The sequence below is a fragment of the Schistocerca gregaria genome, chromosome 3 (assembly GCF_023897955.1).
Source record: "Schistocerca gregaria isolate iqSchGreg1 chromosome 3, iqSchGreg1.2, whole genome shotgun sequence".
In the NCBI taxonomy this organism is placed as follows: domain Eukaryota; kingdom Metazoa; phylum Arthropoda; class Insecta; order Orthoptera; family Acrididae; genus Schistocerca; species Schistocerca gregaria.
This window is the reverse complement of record NC_064922.1, coordinates 725139275-725156236: the sequence shown is the minus strand read 5'-3', so window position 1 is coordinate 725156236 and position 16962 is coordinate 725139275. Positions and strand designations below refer to the sequence as shown.

Genomic DNA, 16962 nt, shown 5'->3' with positions numbered 1-16962 from the left:
CCTGTAAATGTGTGATGGGTCATATTGAGTGGTTTGTGTGGCCTTTACTTGAATTGTCCGAATATGCTTCAGACCAGTCGTGAACAATTGTTGCCTGGAGACATGGTGTATTATCATCCATAAAAATTTCACCATTGTTTGGGAACATGAAACCCATGATTTGCTGCAAAAGACCTCCAAGAAGCAGAATATAATCATTTCCCTGTATGTCTACCTTTTCTCAGATGGTTGTGCGATGTCGGCTGTTCAGTATATAATGTCAAATCAAACGATTCAAACTACTGAAAGGGGTTGATTTGACATTCTGTTCACTACCATTTCCGGTCAATGATCAGTTCAGTTGGATCATAGGGCACAGTCCCTTCCATGTAAACAAAGCCCATACCATTGGGACCCACCACCAGCTTACACAAAGCCTTGTTGACAACTTGGATCCATGGCTTGTGGGGACTGTGCTACACTCAAACCCTACCATCAGCTCTTACCAACTGAAATCAGGACTCATCTGACCAGGACATAGTTTCTCACATGTCTTGGGTCAACTGATATGGTCACAAGCCTAGCAGAGGCACTGCAAGTGATTCATGCAGTTAGCAAATGCACTTGTGTCATCTGCAGCCATAGTTCACTAATGCCAAATTTTGCCAAACTGTCCTTATGGATACATTTGTCATATGTCCCAAATTGATTTCTGTAATTATTTTATGCAGTATTGAGGTGTGTCAGCACTGACAAACCTACAAGAAAATCACTACTCTTGGACTTTAAGTAAAGGCAATCAGCAACTGTGTTGTCTGTGCTGAGAGGTAATGCTTAAAATTTGGTATTATTGGCACACTCTTGATGCTCTGGGTCTGGAAATATGGAATTCTTTAACAGTTTCTGAAATGGAATCTCCTACGCATCTGGCTCCAACTACTGTTTTGGGTTCAAAGTCTTTATTCCTATCATGCGGCCATAATCAAATCTGACACCATTTCACACGAATCAGCTGTGTGCAAATGACTGTTCTGCCAATGTACTGCCCTTTTATACTTTGTGTATGCGAAATTACAGCAATCCATACATGTACATATCACTATCCCATGACTTCTGTCACCTCAGTGTACAATGTTGTGACTTCCACAACTGGCCTAACTTTTATGAAATAGACAAAAAATCTACTCACCAAGCAGCAGCAGAACACACACAATTGTGATTGGTAAGCTTTCGGAGCCAGTGGCTTCTTCTTCAGACTGAAGGGGGAAGGAATAACTGTGAAGGAAAAGGACTGGAGAGGTCTAGGAAAAGCGGTAGATTTTGGGAAAGTCACCCAGAACTGCAAGTCAGGGGAGACTTACAGTACGGAATGAGAAGGAAAGACTGATTGCTGGGGACTGCATCGGATGAGATTTGAAAACCTGAGAGCTTAAAAGTGGAAGGCAGGGTAATATGCAAGACATCATGTATGAGTTAATAAGAGTGAGAAGCTAAGTGCATTGTACATAACAGAGGTGGGCAGTGAAAAATAGACAGGAAAGAGATGGATGAAATTAACGTAAATTAAGGCCTGGTAGGTGCCAAGAACCAAGGACATGTTGTAGTGCTAGTTCCCAACTGTGGAGTTCTGAGAACCTGGACCTCGTGTTTGGGGGGGGGGGGATCGAGATGGCACATGTGATGAAACAGGTGCTAAGGCCACAAATGTCATACTGTACAGCATGCTCTGCAACAGGATATTGCAAGTTGTCAGTATATACCCTCTGCCTATGCCCAGTCATCCTAATTGATAATTTGGTGGTAGTCATGCCAATGTAAAAGTGTTTACCTAACAGATGATATATGGCGTGACATTTCACAGGTGGCTCTCCCTTTGATAGTGTATTTTTTTTCAGTTACAGGGCTGGCAGGGGTGGAATAGGTGGTGGTAGGAGAGTGCATAGGGCAAGTCTTGCAGTGGGGACTGTCACATGGGTAGGAGTCATACAACAGAGAGATGGGTGCAGAAGAAGCATATGGTCAGACAAGAATATTGCGGAGATTGGGCGCACAACAGAAAGCTATGGCATGGTGTGCAAAATTTCCGGCAGAATGGATCTCATTTCAGGGCATGATTATGGCCCTGTCGAAGTAGCTGATTAACCCATTCCAGACTAGGATAATACTGAGACACCAATGGTGTGTTCTGAAGCTTTTTTGTGGAGGGATCAGCAGTACCAAGATTGGATGTGATAGCCCAGGAAATCTTCTTTTTAACTAGGCTGGTGGGGTAATCATGTGCACTGAAGGCTGAGGTGAGAGTGGTGGTGTATTCTGTGAAGAGTGTGCATCCGAACAAATGCATTTGCCTTGGATGTCAAGGCTGTATGGGAGGGAACATTTGACATGGAAAGGACGCCAATTGTCAAAATGTAAGTACTGTTGTTAGCTGGTAGGTTTAATGTGAATGGAAGTGTGTAACTGTCCTTCGGTGAGGACGCGATCAACATCAATTAAAGTGGCATGAGATTCAGAATAGGAACATGCAAAATTTAATTGGGAGAAGGTATTCAGAGATTCCAGGAATTTTAGCAGGTCAGCCTCACCATCAGTCCATACCTAAACCAGATACAGGTATAAAGTTGAATACGGGGAGTAGGGAGGATGTCATAGGTTTGTGATCAGGTGGGCACTGACTACGGAAATGTTTAGCAGCAGGCAGACCATATACATGAGGGATGTTTGTATAGAGGGAGGTGGAATCAATGGTGACAAGCAAGGTGTGTAGTGGGACTTGGATGGGCATGGATCTCAGACAGTCTATGAAATGGTTGGTATCTTTGATGTAGGAGGGGAGTTTTTGTACTATAGGTCGCAGATGTTGATTAATTAAGGCAGATATATGTCCAATGGGTGCTTCGAAGCCAGCAACTACTGGACGACCAGGATGATTGGGTTTGTGGATTTTAAAGAGAAGGTAAAATGTTGGGGTGTGTGGTTTGGGTGTGGTGAGAAGTTCTATGGATTGAGGTCTTAGTCCTTATGAGGGGCCTGAGTTTTTAAGGAAGGACTGCAGGTCAGTTTGAATCACAGGGATGCGATCTTGATGGCAGACACTGTATGTAGAGGTGTCAGACAGCTGACATAGACCTTCCTTCACTAACATATTCGTTTCGGGCATGTACTACAGTGGTAGATCCTTTATCGGTTGGGGGGATAATGATGGAGTCATCAGCTTTCAGGGAGTACAATCCAATTAAATAATTTGGTCAATAATTGATTGTTTTCGTTTTTATACTACAGGAAATACCTGTGACTGGACTACAGTAACAGGAGGCGGAAGGCTGTGTACGACATGTCTTGTATCTTGACTGTCTACAGGTGCATTACCTGAATATTGCAGAACTGGTTTAGCTTGGGGACGGACTGGAATATTGAATAGATTTAATGGGAAGCAGCTTATTATGTTTGGTGATGATGGTAAGATTTTGGGTAGGATATTCCTTATTTTGGGATAGCGTGAGAGGTAACTGAAGCCACGGTAAAGAATGTGATTGAGAGCTTCCATGTCTGTGTGCTACTAGGTGGTCAGAAGAGTTCTAATCGTTACAAGGTTCACAGATGCCACAGATTTTCTGTTGTAACAGTAGGAGACGGCATAGAAATCTGTTTAAGTTTTGTTCCATAGATGTGATGTTGGACTACAAGATCAATGGGGATTACATGAGAAACAAAATTAGAGATGAAGGCATTTAGTGGTGACTGGGTGGAACATCCTGTTCCACAGGTGAGATAATGGGCTCATTTGTTTGACACCAAAAAACCAATAGCCACTGTCAATCAATCACTAACCAGCACATCTCTCTTCATGGAATATCACACAGGCCTTGAAAAACATAAGTACATCCACTGCCAGTGCTTTTACCATTTTTCAAATTTCCCTGAGATAATGAATATCCTGTCTTATATCCTACCCTCATAGTCCAAGATAGCATTCTGTTACCCATCTGACAAATGCAATATCCTAGTCTTTTATCTCACAAACCCTATGTGCAATCTTGCATCACCTGGCTCTTTTTCCTGCATACAACCTAGGTGCCAGACCTGTACTACATGCCAATCCATTATCTCCTATTGCAGTTCAGTGACACACAATTCCTATCCTCTAAAAAGTAGGGTCGTAATGGAAAGAAGTCATGCTATGTATAAGCAGTGCCGCATTTCAACATTCAGTTTAGGGATTGTAACTAACCACCTGTCTAAAAATTCCTCCCCCCTCCACAGCTAACACACACACACACACACACACACACTAACACTCACACACACTTGCAATATAAAATGTTTAGGCCACTGATGTCATATTCAAAATGATATGACAAGAGCCAGAAGTTATTACTTATATCTTATGTGTCTTAACTTACCACTCTGTTGCTTGTTCATAGCTGCCGCCATTTATGAGATGAGTTGCCCATTCATGTAGCACATTCTTAACCAAAGGATCGTCTTCTGAAAGTCTGCATTTGGCTATGCTCAATGCTTCCCGATGAAGTTTGTTGGATGACAACATTTTCACTGCTTCATTCACTTTATTCAACACCAATAAATATGAGGCTGCTTTATGATAAAAACCAGCATCAGTAAGCTGCTTGGCATAAACCTCTACTGTCTCTCTCCACACTCTGAAAATCATAGATATACTTTTAAGTATTTGTGTACATACAGAAAAACAACGCACAAAACAGACTAACCAAAAATAATTGTCTTTGCTATTGCCAGAAAAATTCAAATAAAAATATAAAAATAACACCCTTGGGTGAAAACTGTCCAGGCCCTACATTCCTTCAAATCATCATCTTATGTCATGGAATCAACAGATGTCACAAACACGTACAGTTACATTTTTGGTCTTCATTTTAATCAAATACTTAGTGCTTCCCAATTAATAATACCAACTAAAACACAATCAGGAGAAGCGTCAAGGTCTAGGAGTACATCTTTGATTAGTAATCAAAATGCCATGGGTCCTGGATTTGAACCCAGCCATTGCTTAAATTCTGAATAGAAATCATCAGACTTCCAGCATAAGAAGTCACCCTTGCTTTGCCAACAGCCTTGCCAAAGAGGGTGGAGAACTGGACAGAACTTCAAGGCACACTCCTCCCGTCGGGGTGGGATACTGTCCCAAGAAGGGGCAAGAATCAGTGATGATCAACGGCACAAGGATGCAGAAGGCAATGGAAGCCACTGCATTAAAGACATGCAATATGTATCCATAGGACTCACGGCATGTAACTGAAAAGGTGTCATGATTATCTCTCCATTGCCAAAGATACTGGATTAATCAACAATTTAGGTATCTAGGAGGGGACTGCCATGGGGAGATGCAACTATGAGGAAAAGATGGAAAAACCAACAAACATAACATTCTACAATATGGAGCATGGAATGCCTGAAGTTTGAACATCGTAGGAAATCTAGAAACTATGAAAAGGGAAATGCAATGGCTCAATCTAGATGTAGTAGGGTTCAGTGAGGTGAAATGGAAAGAATATAAGGATTTCTGGTCAGTCAAATATAGGGCAATATCAACAGCAGCAGAAAATATTATAACAGGAGTAAAATTCATTATGAATAGGAAAGCAGGGCGTAGGGTGAGTTATTGTGAACAGTTCAAAGGTAGACTTGTTCATATCAGATTCAACAGCAAACTAATGCCTACTGTGGTGTCACCGCCAGACACCACACTTGCTAGGTGGTAGTCTTTAAATCGGCCGCAGTCCGGTAGTATACGTCGGACCCACGTGTCGCCACTATCAATTATTGCAGACCGAGCGCCGTCACACGGCAGGTCTAGAGAGACTTCCTAGCACTCTCCCCAGTTGTACAGCTGACTTTGCTAGAGATGGTTCACTACAAAATACGCTCTCATTTGCCGAGACGATAGTTAGCACAGCCTTCAGCTACGTTATTTGCTACGACCTAGCAAGGCGCAATTATCAGTTACTATTGATACTGTGAATCATGTAATGTCAAGAGCGACATTCATCATTAACGGATTAAAGTTAAGTATTCCACCAGCTATGTCCATTTTTCTAAATTCTAATTTCGTTGTCCTGTTCCAGACCTCACGCCATCCTGCGTGAGATAAATCGCATGCCTTTCGACCTCCTCTAGTAACACGGTATTCGCTCTCCTGCCAACCACAACACCTACAGTGATAGTTCAGGCACACATGCCGATGTCGCAAGAAGAAAGTGAAGAGAAAGAGAAAGTATAAGAGAGTACTGAGTGTGTAATTCAATAAAAGAAAATTTAATGATCATGGAGGATTAGAATACTATTATAGGAGAAGGAATAGAAGAAAGGGAGACTATGGGCTTGACAGTAGGAGTAAGGGAGGATAAAGCCCAATCGAGTTCTGCAATAAATTTCAGCTAGTACGCGGGTGCGTGAGAAAAGTAATGAGACTAACTTTTTATCCACCAAAGGTTTTTTTTTCTTTTCAAACAACAATCTTATCCCTTTCACCAAAGTTCCCTTCGGCAGCTATACATAGACAGAGTCATCATTCCCAGTCTTGGTAAGAGCACTGAAAGGCTTCAATTGACAAGGTCTTTAACATGCTGGTCACATTCTTTTGAATGCTTTCCAGAGTTCCAAAATGAATCCTTTCAGACATTTTCAGATCAAAAATTCTGTGATTGAAGTGGATATGTGACATGGGAAGTTGTCATGATGCAGCATCCACTAGTCCGCTATGTCTAGTCTCACTCGATTCACCCCTTTTTTTTTTTAGCCTTTTAAGGGCATCTTTGTAAAACACCTGCTTAGCAGTTTGTCCTGAAGGAACAAATCCTTTATGTAAAATACTGCTAATGTCAAAATGCAAATCAGCGTTCTTTAGATCTTTGATTTGTTCATTCTAGCCTTTTTTAGTCGAAGAGTTGTCTCAGTGTGGCACTCCTCACTTTGCTGCATTGTCTCAGGATTTCACTAAAAGTCCAGGATTCATGACCTGCAATACATTCTCATAGTCTCACTTAGTGTTTCCATCAGCACTGTAAATCCTCTTTGTGATTCCAGCAAGAATATAAGGTGCACTATATGTCTTCTTGCATGCCTAGGTCACTGCACTACAACATGTTGCAGTGGACAGTCCCAGAGCCCACAGATGATGCAGCTCCTGAAAATACCCAAGGCTTATCATGCAGTTCATCACGTATCTGTGCCTCAACATTCACTTACATTTATTTCTAGTGTCTAAAATTAAGTCAAAGGAGAAGGATTGAAGCAGCACAGATGAGACCCCTAAAACCAGTAGATGGTTACGAACTCATGGCTTGGAAAAAAAGGGTGAAATTAGAAATGAACTGTGCATCAGAAAATAGAGAAGTACACACAGAAATGAGATGATCACATTCAATAAGTAGTCAGATGAACAAATACCTCAATAAACATACAGCTAAAGAGAAAAGAAATGTTTAACATCCTAAGAAGAGACAGGAGATCCGTTGCAGTCTACTCAATGCAAAAAATGGTAACGGGGCCTAAATCAAAACTGGATACAATGATAGTGTCTTTATGGTGATTCAATCTATCTCCTCTTTTCTTTGAACATAAATCTCCAGTTCCTGCTTACATACATTTACAGTTATTTTGTTCAACTTGTACCACTGTTATTTGTCCCATATGTAGTTGTACACTGCTTCATAACTTATTTCATATCTGGTGGTAGGTCTGAAATGAATATGCCGCCCAACAAAATGGTCTGGCATGCTAAGTTCTCCACAGTCAAAGTTACCATTAAATCATCATCCTACTCTGTCCACTAGATGAAGTAAAGCTCATGTCCTGTTAGAAAATGGATCATAGCCTCAAGTGCAGAATGTACTACATTTGAAGTCCTTCATTTAGTGTGTGACAGAACTGAGAAGTATTGTCTGGTTGGCACCTGCATCCCAGTCATCCTGTCACTTTTGTATTACATATAAAGTGATTTCTTTCCTAGAATTTGCTCTTCACCCCAAATTCTGCACCATTTTTTCCAAGCCCTATCTCTGTAACAAGTATTGCACACCCTATTTTCTGGTTACCATGCCCTAATATTATGAAGACACACCCACAGAAGTGCTCCAGCATGCAACTGTAAATTTCAATAGTAAATTCCTCTGAATTCAGTATAATCACCACCAACATGACCACCATCTTCATGGCTGGTATCACTATCTTAATTTGTAGGATTAAAGGGTGCCACACATGAGCAACGGAAATCGTGACATATCTGGGAATAAACAGCCAAATATTTTCAACAAGCAAGAATAAAAATGTCACTGTAAGCTGTGCTGTTAGCTTCCTGCCAAACCACAATTTCTGAAGGTATAGCTTTGCTTTTTACAATGCTTTTTACTCAAGGGAGTAGCTTCATTTGTATGGCTATATTATCCGTAAATGCTATATAAATAATGAAGGTATTTTAAATCTGTCTTTGCAACTACAAAAAAATGTGTATTTATCACCAAATGCGTATCATTTTATTGAAATAAATCATCATCAGTGGTCTGTAACGAAAGACATTTACAATTCGGCTTGCTTTCTAGGTAGAAAAACAATACATTACAAAAGATGTTCGTTTACTTATGGTATTTTATGTCCAGTTTTCACTTACATCCGGAAACACCATCTGCTTGCATGTTTTTGGAGGTATCCCTCATCTGGCACAACTGATTCCAGCATACTCCTTCATTGTGCTGTGTTTTACATCAAGAAATGCATAGCTTTTCAAAGCAATGTGGGATTAGGCTGGAATCAACAGTGCCAAACAAAGGAATACCTCCAAAACATGCTAGCAGCTGGTGTTTCCTGATGTGAATGAAAATCAGACCTAAAATAAGTAAAATAAATATATTTTGTAGCGAATCATGTTTCAGTCTAGAAAGAACGTACATTGTAAATGTATTTCAACACAGAGCAGTGATGTTTTATGTCAATAAAATGAAACATATTTGGTGACAAAATATAAATTTTTTGTATTGTAGGAAAGGTTTAAAATACCTTCAATATGAGACATCAATAATCCTTATTTTATTCGTGCTGTATACATAATGTTCTATCATATGACTGGATGATGAGATCGCATGTCCAGTTCTGTGATTGGGAGACAGAAGCAAATCAGGCAGCTGCCGTCTTGTTTTTATTGCTTACAAAGCTAATATGTTCCGTACTTGAAGGTTTTCATATTTATACTTACATATTACAAAATCATGCAGTTTCAATGATAAACTGCATTAAAGATCTCCCCATAAAGTGTCATTTTTAGTAAGGTTTGTTGTGCTAAACTGGCAGGAAGTACTACTTTGGTACATAAAACTTTTACCTCGGAGATTACATAACTTAAAAATGGTGACTTCAGCAGCAGTAATTTGATCGGCGAATGTAAGATGATTCTGAATTTTTTCGTGATGAAAATGGAAAAAAAAGCTTGTCTTATAATCAGGTAAATAAGGTACGACCTTTTAGCTTGCTGCATAGTATTTTCTCTTGTAATGTCCCAAATGTCTTCAATAAATATACTGGCCTCTGAAACATTTCCTTGGAAATGATCCTCTGCCCATCAACTCTTTTAAGGAAACATACGAAACAGTACAGTTGCTCAGAACTTGTAGCATCTCTGTGCTTATTCAGTCTAGACCTAAAAATCTTTTTTTGTTCTACTCTTTCTTTAGCAAACAGGAGTACTGCCCTGTCATTCTCCATACAAAGCTTCCATTTTCCCCCCCACCCAACACAGCAAGTGTTGCCATTCAATATCTTCAATGCTGTTGTAATCAGGAAATTTTCAGTATGCTAAGTTTTCTTCAATGCAGAAAAGACACTTGGTGATTTTTTATTTCAAAAAATTTGTAGGACACTCCCCAAATATCCATTGGAATTCATCTTTAATATACTCGCTTCATACTGAGTGTTCAATACTATTGTAAATGCTCAGCCCTCTGGTGCATCCCTGACCTCTGTGTCCCCTTTGATATTATCTCTCCACCTGCCTACTTCTCTGTCTATGATTCTGTAGGCTCTAATAAAGGAATCTCAGTAACAGTTAAGAATGACAAGTAAAATTAAAATGCTATGGATTGATAATGATAATGATCATCATCATCATCATCAATCCATAGCATTTTAATTTTTATCGTCATTCTTAACTGTTACCAAGATTCCTTTTTTCACTGTTATTTGAATGACATTTACAAGGTCTTCTGCTGTTTATTCATATAAAACTTCATGATCAAACTTCACATACTGTCAAATAGCTACACAAATGTGACACAATTGTGAGCCAAGATAGAAGTATTGGACACACACTCTTGAAGTATCAATGCCTGGCACTATTTTTAACAGTGTGTCCTGAATCAATGGAGGTTTATTTTCCAAGGGTTTTACAAATGTAACTTGTTACCTCTATTTCCATCCCATAAAAAAGCTGTAAGACAAATTGCACTGTTGATCAAAACAATGTAACTATGCTGAAGTCCAAAAATTAAGATTTAATACAATGGTTGGATCTAAAATAGTAGCAGCTATTTATTCACAGCCCATACAAAAGAGTTACAAGTTTGCACCTGTTACTGTCCTTCAAAGTAGTCACCAGCATTGTGTAGAACCTGTTGCCAGCGATGTGGAAGGCGTAGTATACCATTAGTAGAGCCTGTTCTGTTGATAGTGCGAATGGAGCAGTCTACTGCCTGTCGAATCTCTGGAACAGTTCTGAAGTGAATGCCACGAAGTGGTTTCTTCATCTTCGGAATCAAATTGAGGACACAAGGACTTAAGTCTGGGGAGTATGGTGGATGGTACAGTACTTCCCAGTCCCATTGACCAAACAGAGCCGCCACAGCTTGCACTGTATGCAACCACGCATTCTCATGCAAAATGTAGGGTGGGTTAAGCAAAAAGTGTCACCGCTTCTTTCGCAAAGCTGGTCGTAGGTGATGCTCCAAAAATGAACAGTAGTACGACTTAAGTCCTTGTGACTTTGACTTGATTCTGTCAACGAAGGAACCACTTTGTGGCTTTCACTTCAGAACTGTTCCAGAGATTCGACAGGCAGTAGGCCGCTCAAACACTCGTACATGTAGGAGAATGCTAGAAAATGATCTTCCTGAACAGTAATTGAAGCTATTAGTGATTTTTTCTTCATTACGTACATTTTGACACCTCTCTAAGCTACCTATGAACTACTGGCAAAGCACAAAATGTTGTGAACATAATTAGCATGAGTTTGAATGTTCAATCCAAGATGCCTCAGAGGATATTGTCAGACTCTATGGTGACGAAAGCTCTCTCTACCTGAAATCATCGTAAATGGAGACAGGCAGTTGGTTATTGCTGATGTTATACATAAAACACTAGAACATTATTATTATTAAGGAATGATAAGAATTAATGATGGTTCAGTGAGATCAATGCCAAGGTGTAGTGTATCAGGATGTCTTAGCATGCATCCTGATCCACTACGAAGAATCGTCCCAGCAAAAGATGACTGCGATAGAGAAAATAGGTAGAAACAGTGTGTAAAGTGAAATTAGAGACAGGCTTTGCCACTTTACTTTTGCACAGACGCTACTGGAGGGTCACGGTATGTTGGCATTGAATGCGCAGTATCTACTGGTGTGTTTACACTGTGATGTCTCCAGTTGAATGTGTCATGGGCTGCCAAGAATATGCAACCTACCAATAATTCCAAAATCTTCATCCAGAAAAATGAATTATCTTTTAGTATGCCATTGACTGTTTGTACACCCTTTAAGTCAAATGAGTTTTTAACAACTGATGTCTGTTCTCACTGACTGAGTTACTTTAAGGTACAAGGGTTGTTCAATACGTAATGCCCCACCTTTTTTTTTTTTTTTTTTTTTTTTTTTTTAAAAAAAAAAAAGGTCATTAATATACATAGACAGACATTCTTGTTGGCACTTCACACTCGATATTTGTTCTGTTCACCTCTGACATTTCAAACCATTCTGGCAACTGGCAGAGACGTAGTACAGCATCAAAATGGTGTCTACATACAACTCATCTTACAAACAGTGTGCTGCTATCGAATTCTTGTCTGCAGAAAAAGAAACCGTGGTGAACATCCATTAACGTTTGTGTGCAGTGTATGGCAGTGCTGCAGTTGATAGGAGTACAGCTGGGCAAAGGGTAAAGAAAGTTATTGCCTCAGGAAATGAAGAAACAGAACTCCATGATCTGCCACACTTGGGACATCCCTTCACAGTCACTGCTCCAGACATGCTGAATTGTGCAGATACCATTATTCGTGCTGACTGGCACATCACAACTCGACAATTGGCTCTACCATTGTCAGTCAGCATTGGAAGTGCTACAGCAACGGTCGAGACTCTCAGATATTCAAAGAGGTGCTCATGGTGGGTTTCACGGAGGCTCACAGTGGACCAAAAGATTCAAAGGACGGCTATTTCATCTGAATTGATGGAGAATTTTGAGACCAATGGACAGGCCTTCCTGTTACGGATCACTACGGGGGATGAAAGCTGGGTGCACCACTTTGCACTGGAAACAAAAAGGCAGTCCTTATTCACCACAAAAGAAGAAATTCAAGACAACGCCCTCTGACTGAAAAGTCATGGTGATAGTCTTCTGGGACTGTGATGGTGTCATTCTCGTGGATGTGATGCCAAGAGGGATAACCATAAATTCAGAGGCATACATGAAGACTGAATAAACTCAAGAACCATTTCCAACATGTTTGATCAGACAAGAACCCAGCAGAAGTGTTGCTCCAACATGATAATGGATGCCCACACACAAGTCTGAGAACCTGGGAATACATTGCCAAATTGGGTTGGACATCATTGCCTCATCCAACCTACAATCCAGACATGACACCCTCACACTTCCATCTCTTTGGGCTGCTTTAAAATTCTTTACAGGGAAGATGATGAAAGTGTCAGTCCTGCAGTGAAAAAATGACTACACCTACAGGGCAAGAGCTTTTACCAGCAGGGAAAACATGCTCTTCCACAATGTTGGCAAACAGCCATAGAACGTGATGGAGACTACGTAGAAAAATAGGACATGGACAAGACATGTTAATGTATAGTGTCACCAAATTCTGACTCTTAACAATAAATATGTTCTCATTACAAATGTGGGACTTTACTTACTGAATTACCCTCATATGTTAATGAGAAGTAATGAACTTCAAAATATACAAGAGTTGAAATCAGAGTTCATTCGAAGTCATGTTGTAGCTCAGAATAGAATTTGACATCTTTCATTTATCCCTGCAAGACTGAACGAAGTCCAGAAGCATTGGATGCTCAAACACGGCAGTGGCACAGAGGATCCGGGTCACCAGAATGAAGTAGCAAGACAGTAATTCATGAAGACGAGATATGTGAGGTACCAGACAGCAATCTAAAATGGTGCTCAAGGCATATTCATGTGATATAAAGCACACCCACAGCTTTCATCACAGTCATTTGGAAATTTAACACCATATTTGGCATCCATGAAGTGAGAAGAAACAGTGATGCTGAAAAGCTAACAATTTTCGCAAGAAAGTATATCAATTTTCAAGAAATAGTGAGAAGATTATATTTGTTGCCTGTGGCAACTAAGACACTCAACAAGAGGGCTACATCCCTTGAAATGATATGTCATCTAAATATACTGAAAATTAATAAAAGGTAATGAGAAATGTTACTGAACAGGAGAGCATGATACCATTATTCATGCAATTAAAATACTTTGATATCTGGATGGCAACTGCCAGCTGCAAATAATAACAGGGTGTCTGCATTGCAGATAGGCAACGCAGATATAACTTGACTATGCTTTAGGAGAAAATTTGGCAGTTGTCGTGGAAAAAACAGCTGACGTAATTGCGGCCTGCAGACAAAACATCTACCCATATTGGAACAGCTGTCAACTACAAAACTACACGCCGCATAGGCCCCCGTTCCAACATTCACTGCACCAGCAGCTGATATCACCACTGCACAGATGTAGATGTCAACATCGCAGCTGCGAAGCACTGCCAACACAATCAACACCATGTAGCTTCTCATCTTATTCTGGCGAGCAGTGACCAATCACTTTTCCTATTTATTGTGTTGTGTGTGACTGTACATCTGTGACTAATGTTACAATTACATTTCAGTGATTAGGTATATTGTTATTTAGTATAAGTGGCTGCTGAGTCTCAAAGTGAAGACATGAGATCATTAATTCGGAAAATACTGGACGAAAGTAAGAAATCACATGAAGAATGTCATAAAGTGAAGAGAAATAATGCAAAGAACAAGTATAAAAGTTCAAAAAGTTACTAGATGACAACAGTAAAAATTGAGAAGACATCACCACTGAAAAACAGAGACACAATTAAATCTGAATTTATGTCCAAACTGCCGAAACAAAATAATAGAATAATTGACTTAGAGTCTAAAGTTAATGAACATCAGGAGAATTTATCATCACAGGTATACAAGTTTATGGTCATTTTGATATACATATATGTTTTAAACACATGAGTAAATTCTATCATTTTAGAGGCTTAACTAAAAATGTAGTAACATTATTGACAACCAGTGAAACGTGTCAAAAGGTTAGGAGGAGGATAAAACTGGCATTTGCTACAAAATATATCTGATGCTACCAAAAGGATTACATGTATTCATAGCTCCTGATTTTTATAGTCCATTGCCAAATGGTAGGGGAAGTGTCACTTATGTATGTGTACTTGTGGAATGCTAGTCCAAGTGTGTGACCCTCCCCCCACACAAATGCTGATACAATAATTAAATGCATATAAAAGTATTTTGCTGAGGTACGAAAGCATGAATGCTCACAGGTAACGAAACACAGTTTATTAGTTATAGTTTTAAGGAATTTTTCGCATGGGAAGGCGTAAAATGTATTACTAATATTGAAATATAATCTCAAATCAAATCACAGCAAGAGGATAATGAAGAAAACCGGAGGGTTGTAAAAGACATATTGTTCTACTACTAGGCATATGACCTCGGCACAACTAATACCAGAAGTTCAAGTAATACTAAATGGACTTCCCCATTTATCAACCGGTTTGACACCTGTAGAAATATTACCATGCAAATTCACTGGAGAACTGTTATTGAAGTTATTTAAGTGCCAGAGGTAAATGCAGATCTATGGAATGATATACAAGAATTGCTAAAATAGCATTTGTCGACATTCAACAGATAAACAACTGCATCAATATCACGAAAAAGCCATTACACCATTTCACATAAATGACTTAGTGTTAGTCAAAGAAGTACATCAAAGATCTAATATAAAGAAACAAACCTACAGATTTTTTCTGAGATACAGTAGGCCTTACAAAATAATCAGTAATATCACAAGCAAAAGCAGTTTTCTTGATCAAACCAAATACAGGTCAAGTATAGTGTTTGCACAATGTGAATATGCTCAAAAACTACAATCCACTTGTTACCTAGGAATGTACATCATCATATTCTTGGTAACTGGAATGAAATAATAATTCAATCCTTTTACTGACCTCCCAACTCAGATGATACAACTACTGAAAAGTTCAAAGAAAACTCGAGTTTAATTTCAAACACGTACCTGATTCATGCAATCATAGTTGGTTGTGATTTTAATTTACCCTTGATATGTTGGTGAAAATACATGTTTAAATCTAGAGGTATGCATGAATTATCATCTGGAATTGTGCTAAACTATCTGAAAATTATTTTGAGCAGTTAGTTCATGAGCCTACATGAATAGTAAACACTTATGAAAACACACTTGACCTCTTAGTAACAAATAATCCTGAGTTAATAACAAGCATCAAACCAGTTACTAGGATCAGTGAACACAGGGTTGTTGTAGCGAGACTGAATGTTGTAGCCCCCAAATCCACAAAAAATGAATGAAAAATACACCTATTCAAAAAAGCAGATAAATATTCACTTGGTGTCTTCCTGACAGACGACCTCCACTCCTTCCAAATGAACAATCTACCAGTAAGTGTACACCAGATGTGGTTTGAAATCAAAGAAATAGTATCAACAGCTATTGAGACATTTGTACCAAATAAATTAACAAATGATGGAGCTAATCATCCTTGGTACACAAAATAGGTCAGAACACTGTTTAAATTTGGCATGCTTTCTTTGTTGTTTCTGCAACAAACACAAAAGTCCCCAAGATTGGCAATCTTTTACAGAAGCCCACAATTTAGCGTAGACATCAATGTGATTTGCTTATAATAGTTTCCAAAATGAAACTGTGTCTCAAAACCTGACAGAAAATCCAAAAGAGATTCTGGTCATGTGTGAAGTATGCTAGTGGCTGGACACAATCAATGCCTTCTACGCACAACAGCAATGGAAATACTATTGACAACAGTGCTGCCAAAGCAAGTTACTAAACACAACATTCCAAAATTCCTTCACCAAAGAAAATGAAGATGATATTCCAGAATTCAAATGAAGAACAGATGCCAACATGAGAAACTTAGAAGTAGATATCCTTAGAGTAGTGAAGCAATTTAATAAAAGCAAGTTTTCCGGTCCAGACACTATACCAATTGGGTTCTTTTCAGGGTATGCTGATACAATAGCTCCATTCTTAACAACCATATACAACTGTTCGCTTGACGAAAGGGCCATACTTAAAGACTGGAAAGTTGAACAGGCCATACCAATATTCATGAAAGAAAATACGAGTAATCCACTAAATTTCAGGCCCATATCATTAATGTTGATATGCAGCACGACACTGGAACACATATTGTGTTCGAAAGTTGTGAATTACGTTGAAGACAGCAGTCTATTGACACACAGTCAATGAGGATTTCGAAAACATTGTTCTTGTGAAACACAACTAGCTCTTTACAAACATGAAGCGAGCGCTACTGACATGGGATTTCAAATAGATTCTATATTTCTAGATTTCCAGAAGGCTACTAACACTGTACCATACAAGTGATTTGTA

General features: G+C 39.2%; 1 protein-coding gene across 3 annotated transcripts in view; it reads right to left on the bottom strand.

Annotated features, from left to right (window-relative positions):
- LOC126354647 (gem-associated protein 5) overlaps nt 1-16962 on the bottom strand; it is a 330980-nt gene that overhangs the window by 61225 nt on the left and 252793 nt on the right. For all 3 annotated transcript variants that reach the window (XM_050004418.1, XM_050004417.1, XM_050004419.1), the window contains one exon: nt 4383-4640. In XM_050004418.1, the coding sequence (XP_049860375.1) occupies nt 4383-4640 (258 nt within the window). The remainder of the gene's footprint in view (nt 1-4382; nt 4641-16962) is intronic.